Here is an 18,136-nt window from a genome sequence, read left to right on the forward strand (position 1 = left end):
TTACGCAACCGTCACCAGTATCCAGTTGCAGAACGTTTCATCACCCCAAAAGGAAAACGTGCCCCCCGGGCGGCCACTCCCCATCCCCACCCCCCCACTCCACCCTCCCACCTTTCCGCTTATTCTGGGCAGTTCCTACGAGTGGAACCATTAACGTTTCCTTTCTCCACCGCCCCTTCCGCGTCCGACGCGCTGCCCTGTAAAGACTGGGAGCCCCACCCCCTCGGCGGCAGCCAGCCCGCGCGGAGGGCGCTCCGCAGCAGCCCGTCCGAGCCCCCAGCGACGCGAACTGTCACGCACGGGAACGCGCACAAGACTCGGCCCGCGGGTGGGGGCTCTGGGAGCGCTCGCGGCGCCCCGGAAGTCCCCGCCGGGCCGCCGACCCGGAAGCGCTCGGGCGCGGCCACCGCTTCCGCCGAGGGCGGTGCGGCGCGTGCGCGGCCGGGCGCGGGCGCCGGCCGGTGGGTGCCATGGTCTTCCTCGGCGCGCCGCTGTGGCTGCGGAGCCGCCTCACTGACCGCTACTGGCGGGTCCGGGAGGTGCTGCAGCACGCGCGGGTGAGTCGGCCGCGCACGCCCCGCGTCCGCCGCGTCTCCTCCCGGCCCGGGGCGCGCTGACCAGCCTCCTTTTCCGTTTCTTCACCCAGCACTTTCGGGGAAGGAAGAATCGGTGCTACCGGCTGGCGGTCAGAGCGGTGACCAGAGCGTTTGTGAAATGCACGAAAGCGCGAAGACTGAAGAAGCGGAACATGAGGACAGTAAGCGCGGGCCCGGGGAGGCTAGGCTTGGTCGGCTCCTCCCTCCCTCCCTCCCTCCCAACCCTTCCTCGTGGCGCCAGGAGAGCCGCGGTCGCTGCAGGGAGGAGGCTGGACTCTCCGCCGTCTGAGAGCCATTTCGAACCCAGCGAGACAGGCCTCTGGGTCCTGACCCTCTCCGCCCCCCACCCCCCACCCCGCCTTAGGGGATGGCTTCTCCGCCCTCAGTACCACCGCCGGACTCCTCGTTTCTGTTTCTCTCGCTTCAGATCTTTTTTTAATGTTTATTTTTGAGACAGAGACAGAGTGTGAGCAGGGAAGGGACAGAGACAGGGGGAGACAACGGAATCCGAAGCAGGCTCCAGGCTCTGAGCTGTCAGCGCAAAGCCCCACGCGGGGCTCGAACTCGGAACCGGGAGGTCATGACCTGAGCCCAAGTCGGAAGCTTAACCGACTGAGCCCCCCCCAGGCGCTCCTGTTTCTCTCACTCCACGTCCGAAACCCGGCAAATTGTGGCCACCCCACGGACCGAATCTGGGATGTCCGGGAGCTCACCTTCTCCCCACCCACTCCCACTTGGGCCCGTGTCAAAGCCGCCTTGCCCCTCTCCCTCCTTCCACCAGCCACCATTGTAGTCTCTACTGCTCCCATCTCTCCTCTGCTTAAAACCCTGTGGTGGCTTCTCACCACACCCCTAATGAAAGTCGCCCCCAGGCCGACTTGGTTACTGAGACCTTGTCCCTGGCCACCCCGTGTGGCTCACCTGCCCCCACACCTGCCCCGTGTGGCTCACCTGCCCCGGGGCCACTCTTGGCTTCCCTTGCGCATCTGGAGGAGGCCAAGCCTGCTTCCTCACAGGCTGTTTGCACTTACGGTTGGTTTCTTCTGCGTCCTGGGTCCCGCTTCACTGCCTGCGGTGGGCGTCCCTAAATCTCGTGCACTTAGCATCCAATATACCACAAATTTGACTTGATTGGTTATTGCTCCCAGCCCCCAAATGTAAGTATTAGGAGGGAGCTTTGTGTTCTTTTGAATTCTGTAACCTCCCGCCTAGATCACGAACACTTTGCAAATACTGCCTGAATGAAGAAGGGAGAGGGGAGAATTCTGACCCTTTTTTTTTTTTTTTTTTAATTTTTTTTTCAACGTTTATTTACTTTTGGGACAGAGAGAGACAGAGCATGAACGGGGGAGGGGCAGAGAGAGAGGGAGACACAGAATCGGAAAGAGGCTCCAGGCTCTGAGCCATCAGCCCAGAGCCCGACGCGGGGCTCGAACCCACGGACCGCGAGATCGTGACCTGGCTGAAGTCGGACGCTTAACCGACTGTGCCACCCAGGCGTCCCAACTGACCCTTTAGAGTCGGAAATGCCCCATTAACTGTAGGTTAGGATCACAGCATGATAGACTATCCCTGCACATGATGGCCTGGTGTGCAGGAGTGGCCTCTGCATCCCAGCTCTGTTCTTTGTGTCTTTTATTTTCTCAGAATGGTAAGGTGGTGCTTCCCGTGACCTTGTGGGTTCTGGCCAGGCCAGATTGCTGCTCATGGGAGCAGAGGTTCTCCTCGTGGGGTGGGGGCCCGGTACCGCAGCAGCCTCACATAGGAACATGGTAGCAGTGTAGACTCGCAGGCCCCACCGCACCCCCTGAATCAGAAACTCTGGAGGTGGGGCCTAGAAATCTGTTTTAACACACCTCTAATAATTCTGATGCACGTTCAAACTTTAGAACCACTGAAGTAAAAGAAGAAAATGGACTTGAGTACCATCTTAAGATTGAGTAAAGAATGCCTTAAGAATCTAATCCCCCCTCTTTTTAAGATTAAAAAAATAATAACAAAAGCAAAGGTAAAAAAGATTTATTTTTAGAGTAATCGGTACACCCAACGTGGGATTAAAACAACCCCAAGGTTGAGAGTTGCCTGCTGTACTGAAGGAGCCACCCAGTTGCCCCACAATCCAAGCCCTTGTTTAACAGACCAGGTTTGTTGTTGATGCAGAAACTTCCACATCACTCTGACTTACCTTCCAGATCATTCTGAACCTAACCAGCCTTGATTTCCCTGCAGTTTTCAGACCTTTTGCTGTGCCTGGAACCTACCCTGCTGCTCCCTGCCAGGAGGGTCCTCTGTGATGCTTCTCCCTCCCTCCACCCCTGCCCCTCCCTCAAGACCGTTTTCCATCCCCCTCCGTGAAGCTTTCACCTCAAGTTTTTCATCCCCACCTGGTAGCACTGATCTCAGTGGCTGTTGTAGCTCATCGGTGTGTATCTTTTGTACACTGAGCTGTGTCTGCCACAGAATCTTTTGCTCATTTTTGTCTTCTCGGGGCCTAAAAATGTGTATTGAATTAGTGCTTTATACTGTGGGACTTTCCTATTTATCACTTAGAAGCTTGCATTTGAACGAGGAGCATCAGCCTTTGCTGGCTGACTGTACTACAGCCCAGTGTGCCTGAATAGAAAGCACTGCTTTTCTATTTTAATCTTTTTTAAGTTTACTTATTTTGAGAGAGAGCACAAGCAGGGGAGGGGCAGAGAGAGAGAGAGAATACCAGGCAGGCTCCTTGCTATCAGTGCAAAGACCAACATGGGGTTTGAACTCATGTACTGGGAGTACTGTGAGATCATGACCTGAGCCCAAACCAAGAGTCCGATGCCTAAGTGACAGCCCCTCAGGCACCGCAATTTTCCTATTTACTTTTGCAAAAAAAAGTTTACTTTGACTTTTAGTTGACTCAGAACATTTGCTGGGAGTTGTGGAGGTAATGCACAACCAGGTCTTTTTTAAATTTTATCTTATTTTTATTAAAATGTTTTAATGTTTATTATTTTTGAGAAAGAGACAGAGTGCGAGCAGGGGAGGGGCAGAGAGAGAGACACAGAATCTGAAGCAGGCTCCAGGATCTGAGCTGTCAGCACAGAGCCTGACACGGAGCTTGAACTCACGAACCATGAGATCATGACCACGGAAGTCAGACACTTAGCTGCCTGAGCCACCCACGTGCCACTAGTTCTTTTTTTTTAATTAAAAAAAAAAAGTCATAGCACACGCACGCACGCGCGCGTGGGGGAGGGGCAGAGAGGAGACAGAATCCGAAGCAGGCTCCAGACTCTGAGCTGTCAGCACAGAGCCTGATGCAGGACCTGAACCCACAAACCTCAAAATCACGACTAGAGCCAAAGTCAGACACCGAACTGACTGAGCCACCCAGGCGCCCCTGGACAACTAACTAGCTCTTAAGCATCTCGATGTTTTCTTATTTCAGCTTTGGATTAATCGAATTACAGCTGCCTCCCAGGAACATGGCCTGAAGTACCCAGCATTCATTGTCAATTTAATTAAGGTACGGTTGAGGACATGGTCTGTTGAGATCTACAGAAAGTGGCCCAACTGGTGTGGTCCAGTACGACGGGCAGCAGAGTGTCAGCCCCCTGCCGAGTTCTCAGGTTGGAGTTTTGGCAAGTTTAGGGACTCCTCGCAATGGCTTCGTCTTTGCCTGGCTGGTAGCAGAACTGGAAGTAGGGCAGGTGGTACCAGGACATGAGCCCTCATGTTTCCCCATCAAGAGAAGCAGCGGAAAACTTGGCTTTACTTTAAAGTGTAACTTCAGAGTTTTACACTGAAAGATTTCCGATGAGGAAGCAGATGAATTTGAAACTCCTGGTGTGAAACAGTAGGGTGGTGGTCTTGGGCAGGAGAGATTAACCATGTGTCACAAAATCTTGGTAATTGTTGAATCTAGTGATTATGCTAATCCCTCTCCTTTTGTTTGCATTTAATTTTTTTTTTAAAGGGGACTGGGTGTGGTGCGTCTAGCGTGTAGCACGCCCTGCCTTTGGTGCTTTGCAAAGATCCTCATGCGTGACATCCCCATTTTACTGACAAGGAGCTAAGGCTCAGGACGGACTATGCCCAAGGCACACAAGGCCCAGGTAGCGGAGGAGCCACCCCTGCATAGTTGGGTTGATCCGCAGGATTATCCTTTCTTTTGCTCTTCAAGTTCGTCAGTTTTCAGAAGTCACCTGCAGTTTTACCCGATAGGTGGGAATTGAGAATGCCTGGTTTTGTTCCTGACTCCGTGCTCCCATCTCACGTACTTCTCTGTGTCCCATTTCATCGTAGAATGAGAATTGTGATATCCTCTTTGAAGCTGACTTAAAGGGCTACCCCAGGCCAGCAGTCATAGCTCTGTCTGGGTGATGGCCGTTGACCCTAAACAAGGTTTTTGTTAGTTTGGTTTCTGTTTTTTAATTTTTGAAAGGGAGTGTGAGCGAAGGAAGGGGCAGAGAAAGAGGGGGACAGAGGATCTGAAGCTAGCCCCTCGCTGACAGCAGTAAGCCCAGTGCAGGGCTAGAACTCACAAACTATGGGATCATGACCTGAGCTGAAGTTGGACGCTCAACTGAGTCACCCAGGTGCCTGCCTAAACAAGGTTCTTAACTCCACGGCTGGCACCAGGACTGGGTGCCAGCATTCTTGTCCACGTACATCACCTCTTGCAGCGATGCCTTCCCTTGTCCTAGTCCACATTTATCCTCCAGCATCCTGCTTTGATAGGATTGGCCCTGTGCTCTCCACCTCCTCAAACAGACCATGTGTCCCAGGACAGAGGCCGCCCTGGAGCCATGCAGGATGTGCTTAGCAGCAGAGACCATAGGACTCTCAGCTGCATTCAGTCTTGCTGCTTTTCACTGAAACACATTTCCGATGCTGACACAGGATTTGATTTTCTTCCCAGTGCCAGGTGGAGCTCAACAGGAAAGTGCTCGCGGATCTAGCCATCTATGAACCAAAGACTTTTAAATCTTTGGCTGCTTTGGCCAAAAGGAGGCGACAGGAAGGATTTGCTGCTGCCCTGGGGGATGGGAAAGAGCCCGAAGGCGTATTTTCCAGAGTGATGCAGGATTGCTGAGCGGGATTCCGACATGCATGCTTTCTGCATGCTCTTTGCAGCGGAGTGTCTTAGGAAAAGGTTTTTCCCCCTGATGATCACAGCAGCTAAAATAGGAGCTAAAAACTACTTGTCAACAGTGTGTGATCAGCAATTATATTAATTTGCATTTTAGTAAAAGGCGTGTAAGGCCCCTTCTTCCCTCATTGAGACAGATAAATAAAGCTTGTGTGGTGTGGTGTTCAGTGTTCTGAGTTGTGTTCTCTGGTATAAGCACACGTGCTATGGGTGCCCCGTGGGAGACTGCCAGGTTGAGGGGTTCAACTGAGCCTGTGCTTCCTCTCGGAGCCTGAGATCTCCTGTGGGTAGTCTGTTCAGAACTCAAGCCTCAAAACCCCACTCTGACCCTGCCCAGGCTTAACCTTGTCCTCTACCCTTCCAGCCCTCCCCTTGTCTTCAGTTTCCAGCAGGGACCATGGTGCTCAGCTCTTGGGCCACCCTGAGTGCCAGTTTCAGTTTCCCTGCTTGCTTCCTCACTCTCCAGCCCCGTAAGAGCAGCAAGCTGGGTGGCTCTCCCTAAGCACAAAGTCAAGCCCAGAACAGGTTCCCAACATGCCAGCTACCTTGATGAGGAAGAACTCACCGCAGCTCTAATTCTGCACGTCCCTTATGTCCGTCCACTGCTGACTGCTGCCTTGCAGGTGTATCTGCCTCTCTGCTCAGGCCCAGGTCCCTCCGGTTACCCTCTTGGTGAGCAGACGCCACCCTCAGCCTCTCTTGCATGTATTTCACATTCCCCTCTTGGCCAGCTCTCATCTCCACCTCTTGCTTTCTGCCACTGGGTCTACAGTCGGCCCCATCAGGCGTAGGCAGCTCTCACCAAAGCCATCAGGAACCAAAATCCAACAGATACAGTCAGCACTTGACCCCCAAGGACCATGGACTCCCTCCCCTCTTCCCACGCAGTCTCCCTTTGCCCTCTGCCTCACCCTCCCACACGCTCCAGCCCAGGGGAGTTCTTCAGGCCCACAGTAGCAGCGGCTGTCTGCGTTTACCTGGCAATGTACACCTGCCTACCCAGACTGGGCGTCCACCTTGCCCCCACTCCTAATGTTCCCATGATGAGCCTTCCATCCTTTGCTAGTAGTCCCCTGAAAGTCCTTCCGGGTTCCTGTGGACTCAGCACCCACCTCCAGACCCACAGAGAACCAATCAAGTCCTGACCGCCTACCATTTGGCGATCTCCTGAATCTGTCCACTTTACTTCATCTTAACTACAGGCCAGCATTTCTTCTGGCTTCAGTTACTGTACTGGCCTAACAGGCCCCTCCTCCTGGCTCTTGGTGTCTAATGAAGGCCACCGGACCATTTGGAGGTGCGGGGCTGAGTTGTTCACGGTCTCTTGCACCCAGGGTGCTCAATGTGCGCTAGTCAGTAAGTGGGTTTTGAATAGACAGCAGGGTGGAGGACACACAGGGCCCTTTGGTGTGTGGGGCTGAGCTGCGTGTGCAGTGAGCTGCTGCGTCAGAGCTGCCTGCCTTTGCTTTTGCATCTCAATAAAGGAGCATGGGTGTGTGGTAAACAGCCGTGGGCGGCCCCCAGCACCCACTCTCCCCCCAGCAACAGGATCCCGGTTTCCCCTCATGTAAGCCTGGGTGCATGGCCTGGCTCTGACCGGCTAGAGCCATCAGCTTTTCCTTCGTTTCTGGCCACTACTTAGGAGATGGGAAAATCACCCAGGCAGTGCCAAAGAGAAACAAGCTGTTTCCTGGAGTTTCCAGACAAGAAAAAATTCCTCTTTTCCTGAACAGTGTGAGGACATTCTGGAGCTGCCAACATGAGGTAGGGGTGAGATGAGAAAAAGGCTGGATCTTGGCTGGCACTGTTTGAGTTGCAAAATCAAGTTATCACCAGGGGTGAAAGCCAATGGTGGCCTCTGGGTTTGAGCAGTTTGAGGCGAGGGCAGTGTCTGCACCTGCCCCACCCCAGCTGCCCCTCACCCAGGCTTTCCCAGCATCCTCACATGGGTTCTCGCACTAGTCCTGGTAAAAGTTTCGGTACAAATCATTTGTACCGCAGTTACTCCTCTGGTACAGATGCGATAGCAGTACTGCTGTCAGATGACGTTAAAAAAAAGAAAAAGAAAAAAAGATAAAAACCCTGAGAGAGCTAGGAGTAACTGATGAGGAAACAGAGGTTCAGGATCAAGAGGGGTTCACAAATGCACAAACCCCTTCGAAGGCTCCCCACCGGAAAATAAAGTCCAAGCTCCCTCCCACCCTCCCGGGGCCATCCACCCTGGCTCTCTTTCCCCCGATCCCGGGAAGAACTAAGGCCTTTTCCCATGCTCCGCAGAAACATCGAATTCAACGTTTACAGTTACTTTTCCCGTGGCCCCCGTTTGGAAGGCAAGAATTTCAGGAATCTGGTGGCAACATCTGCACCCCAAGGATAACGACCACGCCAGCTGTCACGTATCAACTCCGGCAAACCGCACCCCATGGCTGCGGGCGCGGGTTGGAGACAACTCACCAGCAAGCGCACCAATCTTTTCATCCTGTCGACCGGCCACCGGAGGCCTCCGCGGGCCCTGCTCCCACGCCCCGGGCAGCCCGGCTCTCGGGACGCAATCCCGGCGGAAAGAAAGCCGCCACGCCCCCGCACGCGCCCTCACGCAAAGGTGCCGCGCCCCGCCGGTCCGGCGCGGGGTCGGCCTACCGCGCGCAGAATCTCTCAGGATAGGCCGGACCCCGCCCCCCCAAGAAGCCCTGGGGCTGCGGCGGGAGCTCCACGAGCTGCCAAGGCTTTGTGCCGAAGGTTCGGACTCGCCGGGCAGGGCACCGCCAGTACTGCTTCCGGGTCGGGCCGCAGACCCTGGTCTCACCCGGGCGCCGCGGGGTCCCCTGGGTAACGAGCCCGCCCCCGCCCTCGCGGGGTTCCGGCGTCGACGTCTGTCGCGACGCTGACGGGTAGATTGCCCAGCCAATCGCGGCAAGGCTGCGCCGGGCCGCCCGCCGAACGAACCAATGGCACGCGGAGGGGGCGGGGCAGTCGTGGCTGTGGATCTTCGCGAGGAGCCGCCCTGCCGGGAAGGAGCCCGAAGGGGAGTCAGCGGCACAAAATGGCGGCGGCGGCGGCGGCGGCGGCGGCGACGGTCGCGGCTGGGACTCCGGGGCCGGCTGCCACCGCGGCAGCGGTCTGCGCCCCGGGGTCGGGGAACGCAGCCCCCGGGTCGCAGGGGATGTTGATCGGGGACCGGCTGTACTCCGGGGTGCTCATCACCTTGGAGAACTGCCTCCTGCCTGACGACAAGCTCCGCTTCACGCCGTCCATGTCGAGTGGCCTCGACACCGACACAGAGACCGACCTCCGCGTGGTGGGCTGCGAGCTCATCCAGGCGGCCGGCATCCTGCTCCGCTTGCCGCAGGTGAGGGCGCGGCCGCGAGCCTGAGGCCGAGGTAACCGCCGCGCCGGCTCCGGGGGAGGCCGTCGGGCCCTTTGTTGGCGGCGGGGCCGGGCCTGGCGCCGACCCCCGACCCCTCCTCGTCCCCGCAGGGGCCCCGGGCTCCGCGCCGATCCCGGCCCCGCGTCTCAGCGCTGCCGTCCGTCAGGGGCGATGAGGGAGGCGAGGCGGCGGGGCGCGAAGAGCCTGTGCGGACTGGGGACACGGCTTAGTGCCTGCTCCTGTGTCCGTCGCCCGAAACCAGGGGACTGCGCTGCGAAAGCCTTGGGTCGTGGCTTTAGAAGTGAGGGGAACTCTTCTCTTTTCCAGGTGGCCATGGCTACAGGGCAGGTGTTGTTCCAGCGATTTTTTTATACCAAGTCCTTTGTGAAGCATTCCATGGAGGTAAGCGTGCTCCCCCGTGTCTTTCCCGCGGAAATCCACCGAGGGAAAACCTGGGCTGCTGTTGGCGGGTTGCTCAGAGGAGCGAGAACCTGCCTTCTGGCTGGGGTGCTGTACGTGAGGGGTTGGGGAGCCCCCGGGACTCGAGTGGCCTCTTGGAAGCGGCCCTTGCGGGGGTGCCCCCGCTCGCTGCTCTGCCGCGCTGTTGAGGCGGCGGAGGGTCTCGGTGGAGGGAACCCACCTGTGTGTGCGATGCTCACCTTCCAGCACGTGTCGATGGCTTGTGTTCACCTGGCCTCCAAGATAGAAGAGGCTCCGAGACGGATACGGGACGTCATCAATGTGTTCCATCGCCTTCGACACCTGAGAGAGAAAAAGTAAGTAAGCGTTGGTGTGCTCGTGTTCGCCGTTAGGCTGCGCGAAGGTGTCTGGGTGTGGGGTGCTAAGCTGCGCCCGGGACAGGGCCTGCGGCCCAGGAGGTCCGCACCGGGTGCTGTTCCTGAGCGAAGGATCCGCGGCAAGAAGGGCAGGGCGCTGTGGCTACGGTTGCGGGACCCTGGCCTCCTGGTGTGCCCACGCCAGTCTCTCAAACGCTCTGGAGCTGTGTCCTCCGTCTCCGCGCTGCTGCCCTCACGGGCCGGGTGGTGCTTTGTCTCGAGGACCGTCCTGTGGGTGGCAGGGTGTTTAGCAGCATCCCCGACCTCTCTCTCGGTCGTGACGGCCAAACCGGGTCTCCCGACGTGGCCTCGGGATAGCAGAATTGCCCCCCGGTTGAGCACCACCGCCCGGACGACCCAGACTGTGCTCCTCAGGCTGACGCGAGTCCTTTGGAAAGCGCAGCCGCTGGCTGTTTAAACGGTCTACGTCTGTGGTTGTCGGTTTTCCATTTCGTCTACGACGCACGACACTTGCGTCCTGAGCCGGGTGACGTGCTTGTGTGATGAGGTCTCGAGATCTTCCGCTCGGTGCTCGTTGTGCGTCTTGGGCTGGTCGTGGAAGGAAAAGAGTACGTTTAGCGCCGGGGTTTGTGGAGGAGCCTCTGCTTGTGTTAAAGGAGACGAAGCGAGCTTCCTAGGCCACGTGTATGGTGTGGCGTGTGGCGTAGACTTTCACCGGTTGGCGGTCATCGGGGTTCGAGGGACTGTTCTGTTTGACCCTTACGTGGACATGTGCTTTGTCTGTGTAGGAAGCCTGTGCCTCTGCTGTTGGACCAAGATTACGTTAACTTAAAGAATCAGATTATAAAGGCAGAAAGACGAGTTCTCAAAGAGCTGGGTTTCTGTGTCCACGTGAAGCACCCTCACAAGGTGGGTATGTGGCCCTGCTGCCACGTGAGCCCACCTGAGCCACTGCTCCGTTCTCACCAAGGTCGAAAACTCTGAAGAGGACTAGATGTATCCCTGATGTGGTTTTCCAGTTTCTATCTAAAACGTCAGAACGGTTACTTGTTAGTCTTCTCATACCGTTAATTTTAGTGGCACGTGTTTGAGAGTTCTGGAAATGGCGTTAAGTTTGAGTTTCCACAGAGAGCGATGAACTTGTAAAAATGGAATCTGTCAGTTTATGTTTTTCTTTCCCGACAACTAATTTTCTGAAGTTGCTTTAGTGATAGCCTTATTTCCTCTTTTGGGGGCACTGGAAGGATTCTGAACCCTCTGTTTGGAAATGAGCTAAAGCAACGCTGTGGCGCGTGTCCGCCGAGGAGCGTGGCTGCCGTACGGCACCAGGGGAACTTTTATGTGACACGCACACAAATTTCTTTAAAAAAAAAAAAAAAGACTGCAATTTGCATCTTTGCTTTTATTCCCCTTTTTTTTTTGGTGCATGTCTTCGTATCTTTTCTCTCTTGCTTGTTTGACTTTCTGGCATTCATTCAAATTCTTGATAAGTTACCGTAGTTTTTAGAACTTTTTTTTCACACCGTGTCTTGTGTAAGTTGGTGACTAGGGTGCAGAGATGTTTAGGACAAGCTGATCTCACTGGTGGAAACTATGTCGAAGATGAGAATGAGAATCAGCCTTGTGATGGCCATGAGAAATGAGGCCGCCTCTGCTGTGGGAGCAGCCTGGTCCTCACGTGCTTTTGTGCTGCCTGGGTTCGACAGCAGGTAGCGGGGCCTGTCAGCAAAAACTCCCCTCCAGCCAAACTGTGCACCGGGCATTTGACCAGGAGCCACCCCTGGGATCTAGCATGAGGCTCATGTTTGCTGCATGGACGCTCTCAAGATCTGGCTTCTGGCTTCTTGGCGTTCTTGGTAATAACTGCCTGACCTGTATCTTCCAGATAATCGTTATGTACCTTCAGGTGTTAGAGTGTGAGCGTAACCAGCACCTGGTCCAGACCTCATGGTGAGTTTACTTTCCTTGTTTTATGAGAGCAGCAAGGGCAGTGCAGGAATATGTTGATTTGAGGCACTTGGGCAGTGGGTAGTCGGTCCCATGACTTGATTGTGGGCTGGAGTTGTCTGAGTGCCCAGTGTTCCTGCTGTGTAAATTCCAGTCAGCCTCCCCAATATATCAGGCACTGGTGTAACGGTAAGGTGGCCCATACCCTCCCCCGACCCTCCGGGACAGCACTTACTGGGCTTCCCTTTGGGGGCGGTTGACTTGGCACGTCACGATCTTTCCCACGTCGGTGCCAACGTCGATGTAGTGGTCCTGTATCTCCTGTGAAATTGCTTCCAACTGCCTCTCGTTAGAGAGGATCTTATGGGGAGAGAGAGGGTTAGGATAAAGTTTTTCGGGGGACCGGTTTTAACGATGCATATGTGCTAGAAATGAAGCCCAGGGTAACAGTCAGTGCTGGGTGCTTTGTGAATTTTTTCCACCGAGTTAAGTCTGTAAGGGTCATATTTTTGCTGCCTGAATTGTCTGGTGCTATGCCATCTCTAATAGAGAACCCATTTTGACTTTTCTTTTCTGTACTCTTTCAATCAAAGGGTAGCCTCTGAGGGTAAGTGACTAAGACTTCTCCTCTACTGTCCAAGCGCTTTGGTGCAGGGACAGCGGCCGTCCTCAGCCAGTCCAGTGCAGGCTCTCCGCCGAAGGCCGGCTCTAGACGGTGGTATGCTCTCGATAGTATAGTGCTGGCCGACTGCTGCTGTGGTTCTCTGCCGGTTGTGCTTCTTGTAATCCTCTGTCGTGCTTTGGTAATTGTATCGATTAGAGTTAACTGTCTTGACTTGAATTTTGTCCCTTTAAAACTGCTGTTCTTGTGCAATAAAGATGCAGTACCTTTCTCTTAAAAATTGTTTCTACGGAAAGCCGTTAAGAATTGGCTGATGGGAATTCAGACTTCAGAGTGGGATTATGTCATTATTCCTGGAAGTCCTAAAGTTGCTCTTTTCAGCAGCTGAGTATTGACACGTTTTAGTAAAAGGTGTGCATCTTTACATTATTTCATGGACACTTTTTATATTGTAACTTAGATGTACAATAAGTTAAAATACACGTTTCAGGGACTTCATTTGTTTTGTTTTTAGGATTTAAAAGTTAGTAGATTAATGTTCTGACTGTTTGAGTACTGAACATTTATTAGAACCAAAAAAGTTACTGATGGTTATGTTGATGAAGTGTTTGAACTGTTCAGTTGAATTGCTCTGAGACCTACGGCCTTGGTGCCATCACATGGGTTTTTCCTCCATTACCTCTCGGTGCCTGGAGCAAGGGCTTCCAGAGCCAGGGGCCACTAGCTGGCGTTTGTTGACTGTATCACTGAGAAATCGGGAGCGGGTCTGTGTGTCCCCTTCGCCAGGGTTTAGGGCAGAGGTATTGGGGGGGTGGGGGGGTGGGGGTATCAGTCAAATCCGGCAGCCTGACTTGGCTCCCCTGTGGGTGTGGCCTGATCTTAAGGCTCGCCGGAGTGGGATACGTTAGGAGCAGTAAATGTATGATCTAGTTGACTGTCTTCTCTTGGAATTCATCTGTCGTTTTTGCAGTATTGATGAAATTAATATGAGATCTGATTTTGGTCTATTTTAGAGAAACAGATCTAAAAGAAAATGTTGAAATGTAGCCAATTTTAAAACCCTTAAGCTTATTAAAAATGCAAATGTTTTGTATTTTTATATCTTCTAAAGTACAGTGTTTTTTAAATGTATTGATTATGATGAAACTTGTAGTGTTTTGTTGCTTTTGTCTGATTTTATGAATGTTCATTTTAAGACTCCTTATTGAAATGGGACAATTTGGAAACGGTTCTTTGATAAGCCTGAGAAGAGGACTTCCCTTTGGGCATTGAGTCTTCCTCTGCATGATGTTCCCATGCACCCAAGGGTGTTTTCCCTTTCCAAGTGGACTCCATCACGGAACGAGAAGGGCCAGACCCTGAGCGCCTCTTCAAGGAAAAGGGACACGAGAGGACGGCTTGTCTCCGAAGAGCCCTCGCAGGCTGCCTGCTCAGCCCATTCATTTGAGTTTGCATGTTTCTCTGCACTATGGATTTTGAGCATTTAGATTCCTTTCATCAAGTACATTTCAACCGCTACGGTAGACCTTTTTTCTCTGAGGCATTGTGCTTTGCACGAGAGCAGCCAGAAGTTGAGGGAAAAGTAAAGTTAAAGTCGGTTCTCTTTCATAGCAACACGTGTTGTCTGACATTCAGCCAGCTTTTTAGATTTTTTTCCAGTAATTTCCCTGTTTTCCTATCCTGTACTCAACAAAACCCAGCTAGAATGTCTCTCCAGGAATCCTGAGCCTCACAGGACTGTGTAGCTCTAAGCCTAGGAGTAGACTGCGTAGAGTAGTGATCTTGTGTAGACGGCGCACACGGGTATCCTGGGGGTGCCCGGGGCGTTGCAGTTCCTCCTGCCTTTGGTTTTCAGGAATTACATGAACGATAGCCTTCGCACAGACGTCTTCGTGAGGTTCCAGCCTGAGAGCATCGCCTGCGCCTGCATTTATCTTGCTGCCCGGACACTGGAGGTCAGTGTTGTGCCACCACAGGGGATCCCCGTGTGATTCTTTCTCCAGTCTCCAGTAAACTTCTATGTAGCGTCCTTCAGATTATGCTCATCAGTGCCAATAGAAAGCATGTCTCGGTGACCGGCAGGCTTGTATTTTCTTGCCCTAAGAATCTGATTGGCCATGAAGAAAAGTATTGACAGTGATGCTATTTGTGTTTACAGATCCCTTTGCCCAATCGTCCCCACTGGTTTCTTTTGTTTGGAGCAACTGAAGAAGAAATTCAAGAAATCTGCTTAAAAATTCTGCAGCTTTATACCCGGAAAAAGGTTCTATATTTTTCCATGTAACATACGCATTTGTGTTTGACTAGAGGTATCTGGTTCTGAGTAAATGGAGTTTGACTCTCATAGGTTGATCTGACACACCTTGAAAGCGAAGTGGAGAAGAGAAGGCACGCCATCGAAGAGGCCAAGGCACAGGCCAAGGGCTTGCTGCCTGCTGGCACCCAGGTCCTGGACAGCACTTCAGGGTTCTCACCTGCCCCCAAGCTGGGTGAGTGTTGGGGTGTGTGGCCCTCCTTTCCTCCAGATTTCTTAGAACTGTGTCTGCTGCTGGCCTGAGCAGTCTGTAGGCACCAGGGTCCCCAGCAGATGTTTGGTGATCTTTGAAATGAGAGGCGTGCTCCTAAAGGAGTTTTCGTGGCTTGTATGTCTTCTTTTTAAGATTTAATTTGTTTTATTAAAAGTAATTTTGTAATGTTTACTTTTTATTTTTAGTATTTTTTAAAATGTTTATTATTTTTTGAGAGTGAGAGAGAGCGTGAGCAGGGAAGGGGCAGAGAGAGAGGGAGACATCCAAAGCAGGCTCCAGACTCCGAGCTGTCAGCACAGAGCCCGATGTGGGGCTCAAACTCATGACCTGAGCCGAAGCTGGACGCTCAACCGACTGAGCCACTCAGGCACCCCTAATTGATTTTTAAATGTTTATTGATACATTTTGAGAGTTCGTGTGTGTGAGCTGGGGAGAGGCAGAGAGAGAGAATCCCAAGCAGACTGGGCTGTCAGTGCAGAGTCCGATGTGGGGCTCAAACTCACAAACTGTGAGATCATAATCTGAGCCAAAATCAAGAGTCAGATGCTTAACCAGCTGAGGCATCCGGGTGCCCCTAAGATTTTATTTTGAAGTAATCTCTACACCCGACGTGGAATTTGAAATTGAAACCCCGAGATCAAGAGCTGCACGTTCCACCAACTAAGCCAGCCAGGCGCCTTCCTTCCTTACGTTTTTATTAGCAAGAGACGTGGGCAGGCTTTCCAAAATGCATTTGTTTATCCAGCCCACCTAGTTAGCTGCTCTCTTGATGAAAACAGCATAAATCTGGAGCAGCAGATTCTGTTGTCGGGGCCTAGAGTTAAGCATGCCGCACATCCCTAGTCCTTGAGGGAAGTCAAGTGAGACAGGTGGCCTTTCTGTATCTTTCAGGTGCGTGTTTAGGTTCTGAGTCCCAGGCCGGGAACGGGGAGTCTCCACAAGTCCCACAGAAGTGGTGTTGTCTTGCTCTGCTAGTGTGCTTCTTGTTAGAACGGTTTTCTGATAAGAAACTTTGTTTTTAAGTTTATTTTTTGAGAGAGGGGCACAGAGACACACAAGCGTGGGGGAGGGGCAGTGAGACAGGGGGACGGAGGACCCGAAGCAGGCTCCAGGCTCCAGGCTCCGAGCTGTCAGTACAGAGGCTGACGTGGGGCTCGAACTCATGACGTGTGAGATCACGACCTGAGCCAGTCGGACTCTTAACTGACTGAGGCACCCGGGTGCCCCTTAAATTTTTTTTTTATGTTTATTTTTGAGAGTGAGTGGGGGAGGGGCAGAGAGAGAGGGAGACACAGAATCCGAAGCAGGATCCAGGCTCCAAGCTGACGTCACAGAGCCCGACGCTGGGCTGGAACTCCTGAAGCACGAGATCATAACCTGAGCCAAAGTCTGACGCTTAACCGATCGAGCTCCCCAGGTGCCCCTCTCTGATAAGAAACTTCTTGATTCTTTCTAGCAGAATCCCCCAAAGAAGGTAAAGGAAACAAGCCTTCCCCCCTGTCTGTGAAGAACGCCAAGAGGAAGATGGAGGGCATGAAGAAAGCCAAGGCTGACAGCCCGGTGAACGGGTGAGTACCCAGCAGGCTGTTGGGGTCGGCCGGAAGGACTTCAGGTCTGTAACTGCTCTCCCTGTGTCCTCAGCTTGCCAAAGGGGCGAGGGAGCCGAAGCCGGAGCGGGAGTCGTGAGCAGAGCTACTCGAGGTCCCCGTCACGATCTGCTTCTCCTAAGAGGAGGTATGTGCTGCGCAGGGCCCATCCGGGACCTGCACCTGGCAAGGGGGGGTCTTTTCCCCAGGGTGGCTAGAGGGGGTGTGGCTGCCCCTCGGGAAAGTCACTCCTGACCCTGAGGTGGTTGGGGCAAGTGGTCATCTGCTTGGTGGTGGTGTCCTTCCTAACAGGAAAAGTGACAGTGGCTCCACGTCTGGCGGGTCCAAGTCGCAGAGCCGCTCACGGAGCAGGAGTGACTCCCCACCGAGACAGGCGCACAGAGGTGCTCCCTACAAAGGCTCCAAGGTAAGGAGCTATCGGAAGTCTAAGGACTGCAAGTACCCCGCCCAGAAGCCACACAAGTCCCGGAGCCGGAGCTCCTCTCGCTCTCGAAGCCGCTCACGGGAGCGGCCAGATAATTCTGGGAAATACAAGAAGAAAAGTCATTACTATAGAGATCAGCGAAGGGAGCGTTCTCGGTCTTACGAGCGAACAGGCCATCGCTACGAGCGGGATCACCCTGGGCACAGCAGGCATCGGAGGTGAGGCGTGGGGCTCCCAGAGCGCTGCCCTTTGACCCTTGGTGTGCACACCCCGGTGTGACTGGCCCTGTGGTGAGACTCTTTTTGGAAGCGGCTGTTGACTCTGGACCTTGTGATGAGTTTGGAGATGGAATCCAGAGGCCGGCGAGGTGCCCTTTAGGCCGGCCTGGGCACGGCGCACAGCTGTGCCGGCACAGGGCCCACCTCAGCAGCAGCCCCGTGGCTGCTGGATGTGGACGTCCTGGTGGTGTGGCTTGGTGCTAACGACAGGCTGTGTCTTTACTCCCGTACCGATACTGAATTACGTTAAACCAAGAAAATGACTATTAGAATCTTTGCCTATATTAGGTTGTACTTATGTACATATTTTGCAGCATTTCACAATGAGAAATGGCCTTAATAGCCCCTTATTCTCTATCCACCTTGTAAATAAACATGTGTTTAATACAAGTTAAAGCTATATATGAAAACTGAGAACTTGAATTCCGTCAGCTTAAAACTTGTGTAGAGAATTCGGATTTTTAAAATGTGAAGGTATTTAGATCTGTGTTGAAAGTCGTATATTTTTATCTGTGCGATGCTGAGTGCAGGCCACCAGCTCCTAAATAGAGAAGTTTCCTATATATGCATTTTACGTGGTTAAATAAACAATTCTCTCTACTCAGGACATTTGGACGCTGAAGAACGTGTAGTTTGTCATTCTGCTTGCTTGTCCCCGTGCACAGCCTGCGGCACCGTCCTCGTGGTGTGTCTGTGCTGCCGGCTCTGATCTCATTCCGGTGTTGCATTTCGTGTTGAGCTCCTGTGCAGCTGGTCTTCCCTGGAAGGCCGGTCATGAACCTGAGCCATCTCTGCTCTGACAAAGGCTGCTTCCTTGGGGGCCAAAAAGGGAAGGTTGG

The 18,136-nt window shown here is 53.3% G+C and overlaps 2 protein-coding genes across 8 annotated transcripts; both read left to right on the forward strand.

Annotated features, from left to right (window-relative positions):
- The first annotated feature begins 397 nt into the window (after window positions 1–397).
- Window positions 398–5,894, forward strand: MRPL20 (mitochondrial ribosomal protein L20). The gene is made up of 4 exons (XM_047869181.1): window positions 398–557; window positions 647–757; window positions 4,024–4,101; window positions 5,497–5,894. Exons 1-4 carry the CDS (start codon window positions 471–473, stop codon window positions 5,668–5,670), a joined length of 450 nt encoding a protein of 149 aa, XP_047725137.1. The 5' UTR covers window positions 398–470; the 3' UTR covers window positions 5,671–5,894.
- A 2,822-nt stretch (window positions 5,895–8,716) lies between these two features.
- Window positions 8,717–17,919, forward strand: CCNL2 (cyclin L2). Of its 7 annotated transcripts, none has more exons than XM_047869171.1 (11): window positions 8,721–9,076; window positions 9,422–9,496; window positions 9,761–9,870; window positions 10,680–10,800; window positions 11,777–11,841; window positions 14,316–14,415; window positions 14,619–14,723; window positions 14,808–14,949; window positions 16,445–16,556; window positions 16,630–16,722; window positions 16,887–17,919. In XM_047869171.1, exons 1-11 carry the CDS (start codon window positions 8,771–8,773, stop codon window positions 17,239–17,241), a joined length of 1,584 nt encoding a protein of 527 aa, XP_047725127.1. In that variant the 5' UTR covers window positions 8,721–8,770; the 3' UTR covers window positions 17,242–17,919. The 7 variants fall into 7 exon arrangements, 5 of the variants coding, with proteins under 5 accessions (XP_047725131.1, XP_047725127.1, XP_047725128.1 ...); XM_047869172.1 differs by having other exon boundaries at window positions 16,448–16,556; XM_047869173.1 differs by lacking the exons at window positions 8,721–9,076; window positions 9,422–9,496; window positions 9,761–9,870; window positions 10,680–10,800 and adding an exon at window positions 12,432–12,871 and having other exon boundaries at window positions 10,874–11,841; window positions 13,657–14,415.
- The last annotated feature ends 217 nt before the right edge of the window (window positions 17,920–18,136 follow it).

This window comes from Prionailurus viverrinus, chromosome C1 (assembly GCF_022837055.1).
Source record: "Prionailurus viverrinus isolate Anna chromosome C1, UM_Priviv_1.0, whole genome shotgun sequence".
Taxonomy (NCBI): Eukaryota; Metazoa; Chordata; class Mammalia; order Carnivora; family Felidae; genus Prionailurus; species Prionailurus viverrinus.

Excerpts from the sequence above, each read along its gene's own strand:
- CCNL2 (XM_047869171.1), top strand. The coding sequence starts at position 8,771 with ATGGCGGCGGCGGCGGCGGCGGCGGCGGCGACGGTCGCGGCTGGGACT. Across the intron at positions 10,801-11,776 it reads ACGTGAAGCACCCTCACAAG|ATAATCGTTATGTACCTTCA; the intron begins GTGGGTATGTGG and ends TGTATCTTCCAG. Across the intron at positions 14,724-14,807 it reads AGCTTTATACCCGGAAAAAG|GTTGATCTGACACACCTTGA; the intron begins GTTCTATATTTT and ends TGACTCTCATAG.
- MRPL20 (XM_047869181.1), top strand. The coding sequence starts at position 471 with ATGGTCTTCCTCGGCGCGCCGCTGTGGCTGCGGAGCCGCCTCACTGAC. Across the intron at positions 558-646 it reads AGGTGCTGCAGCACGCGCGG|CACTTTCGGGGAAGGAAGAA; the intron begins GTGAGTCGGCCG and ends TTCTTCACCCAG. Across the intron at positions 758-4,023 it reads AGAAGCGGAACATGAGGACA|CTTTGGATTAATCGAATTAC; the intron begins GTAAGCGCGGGC and ends TTCTTATTTCAG.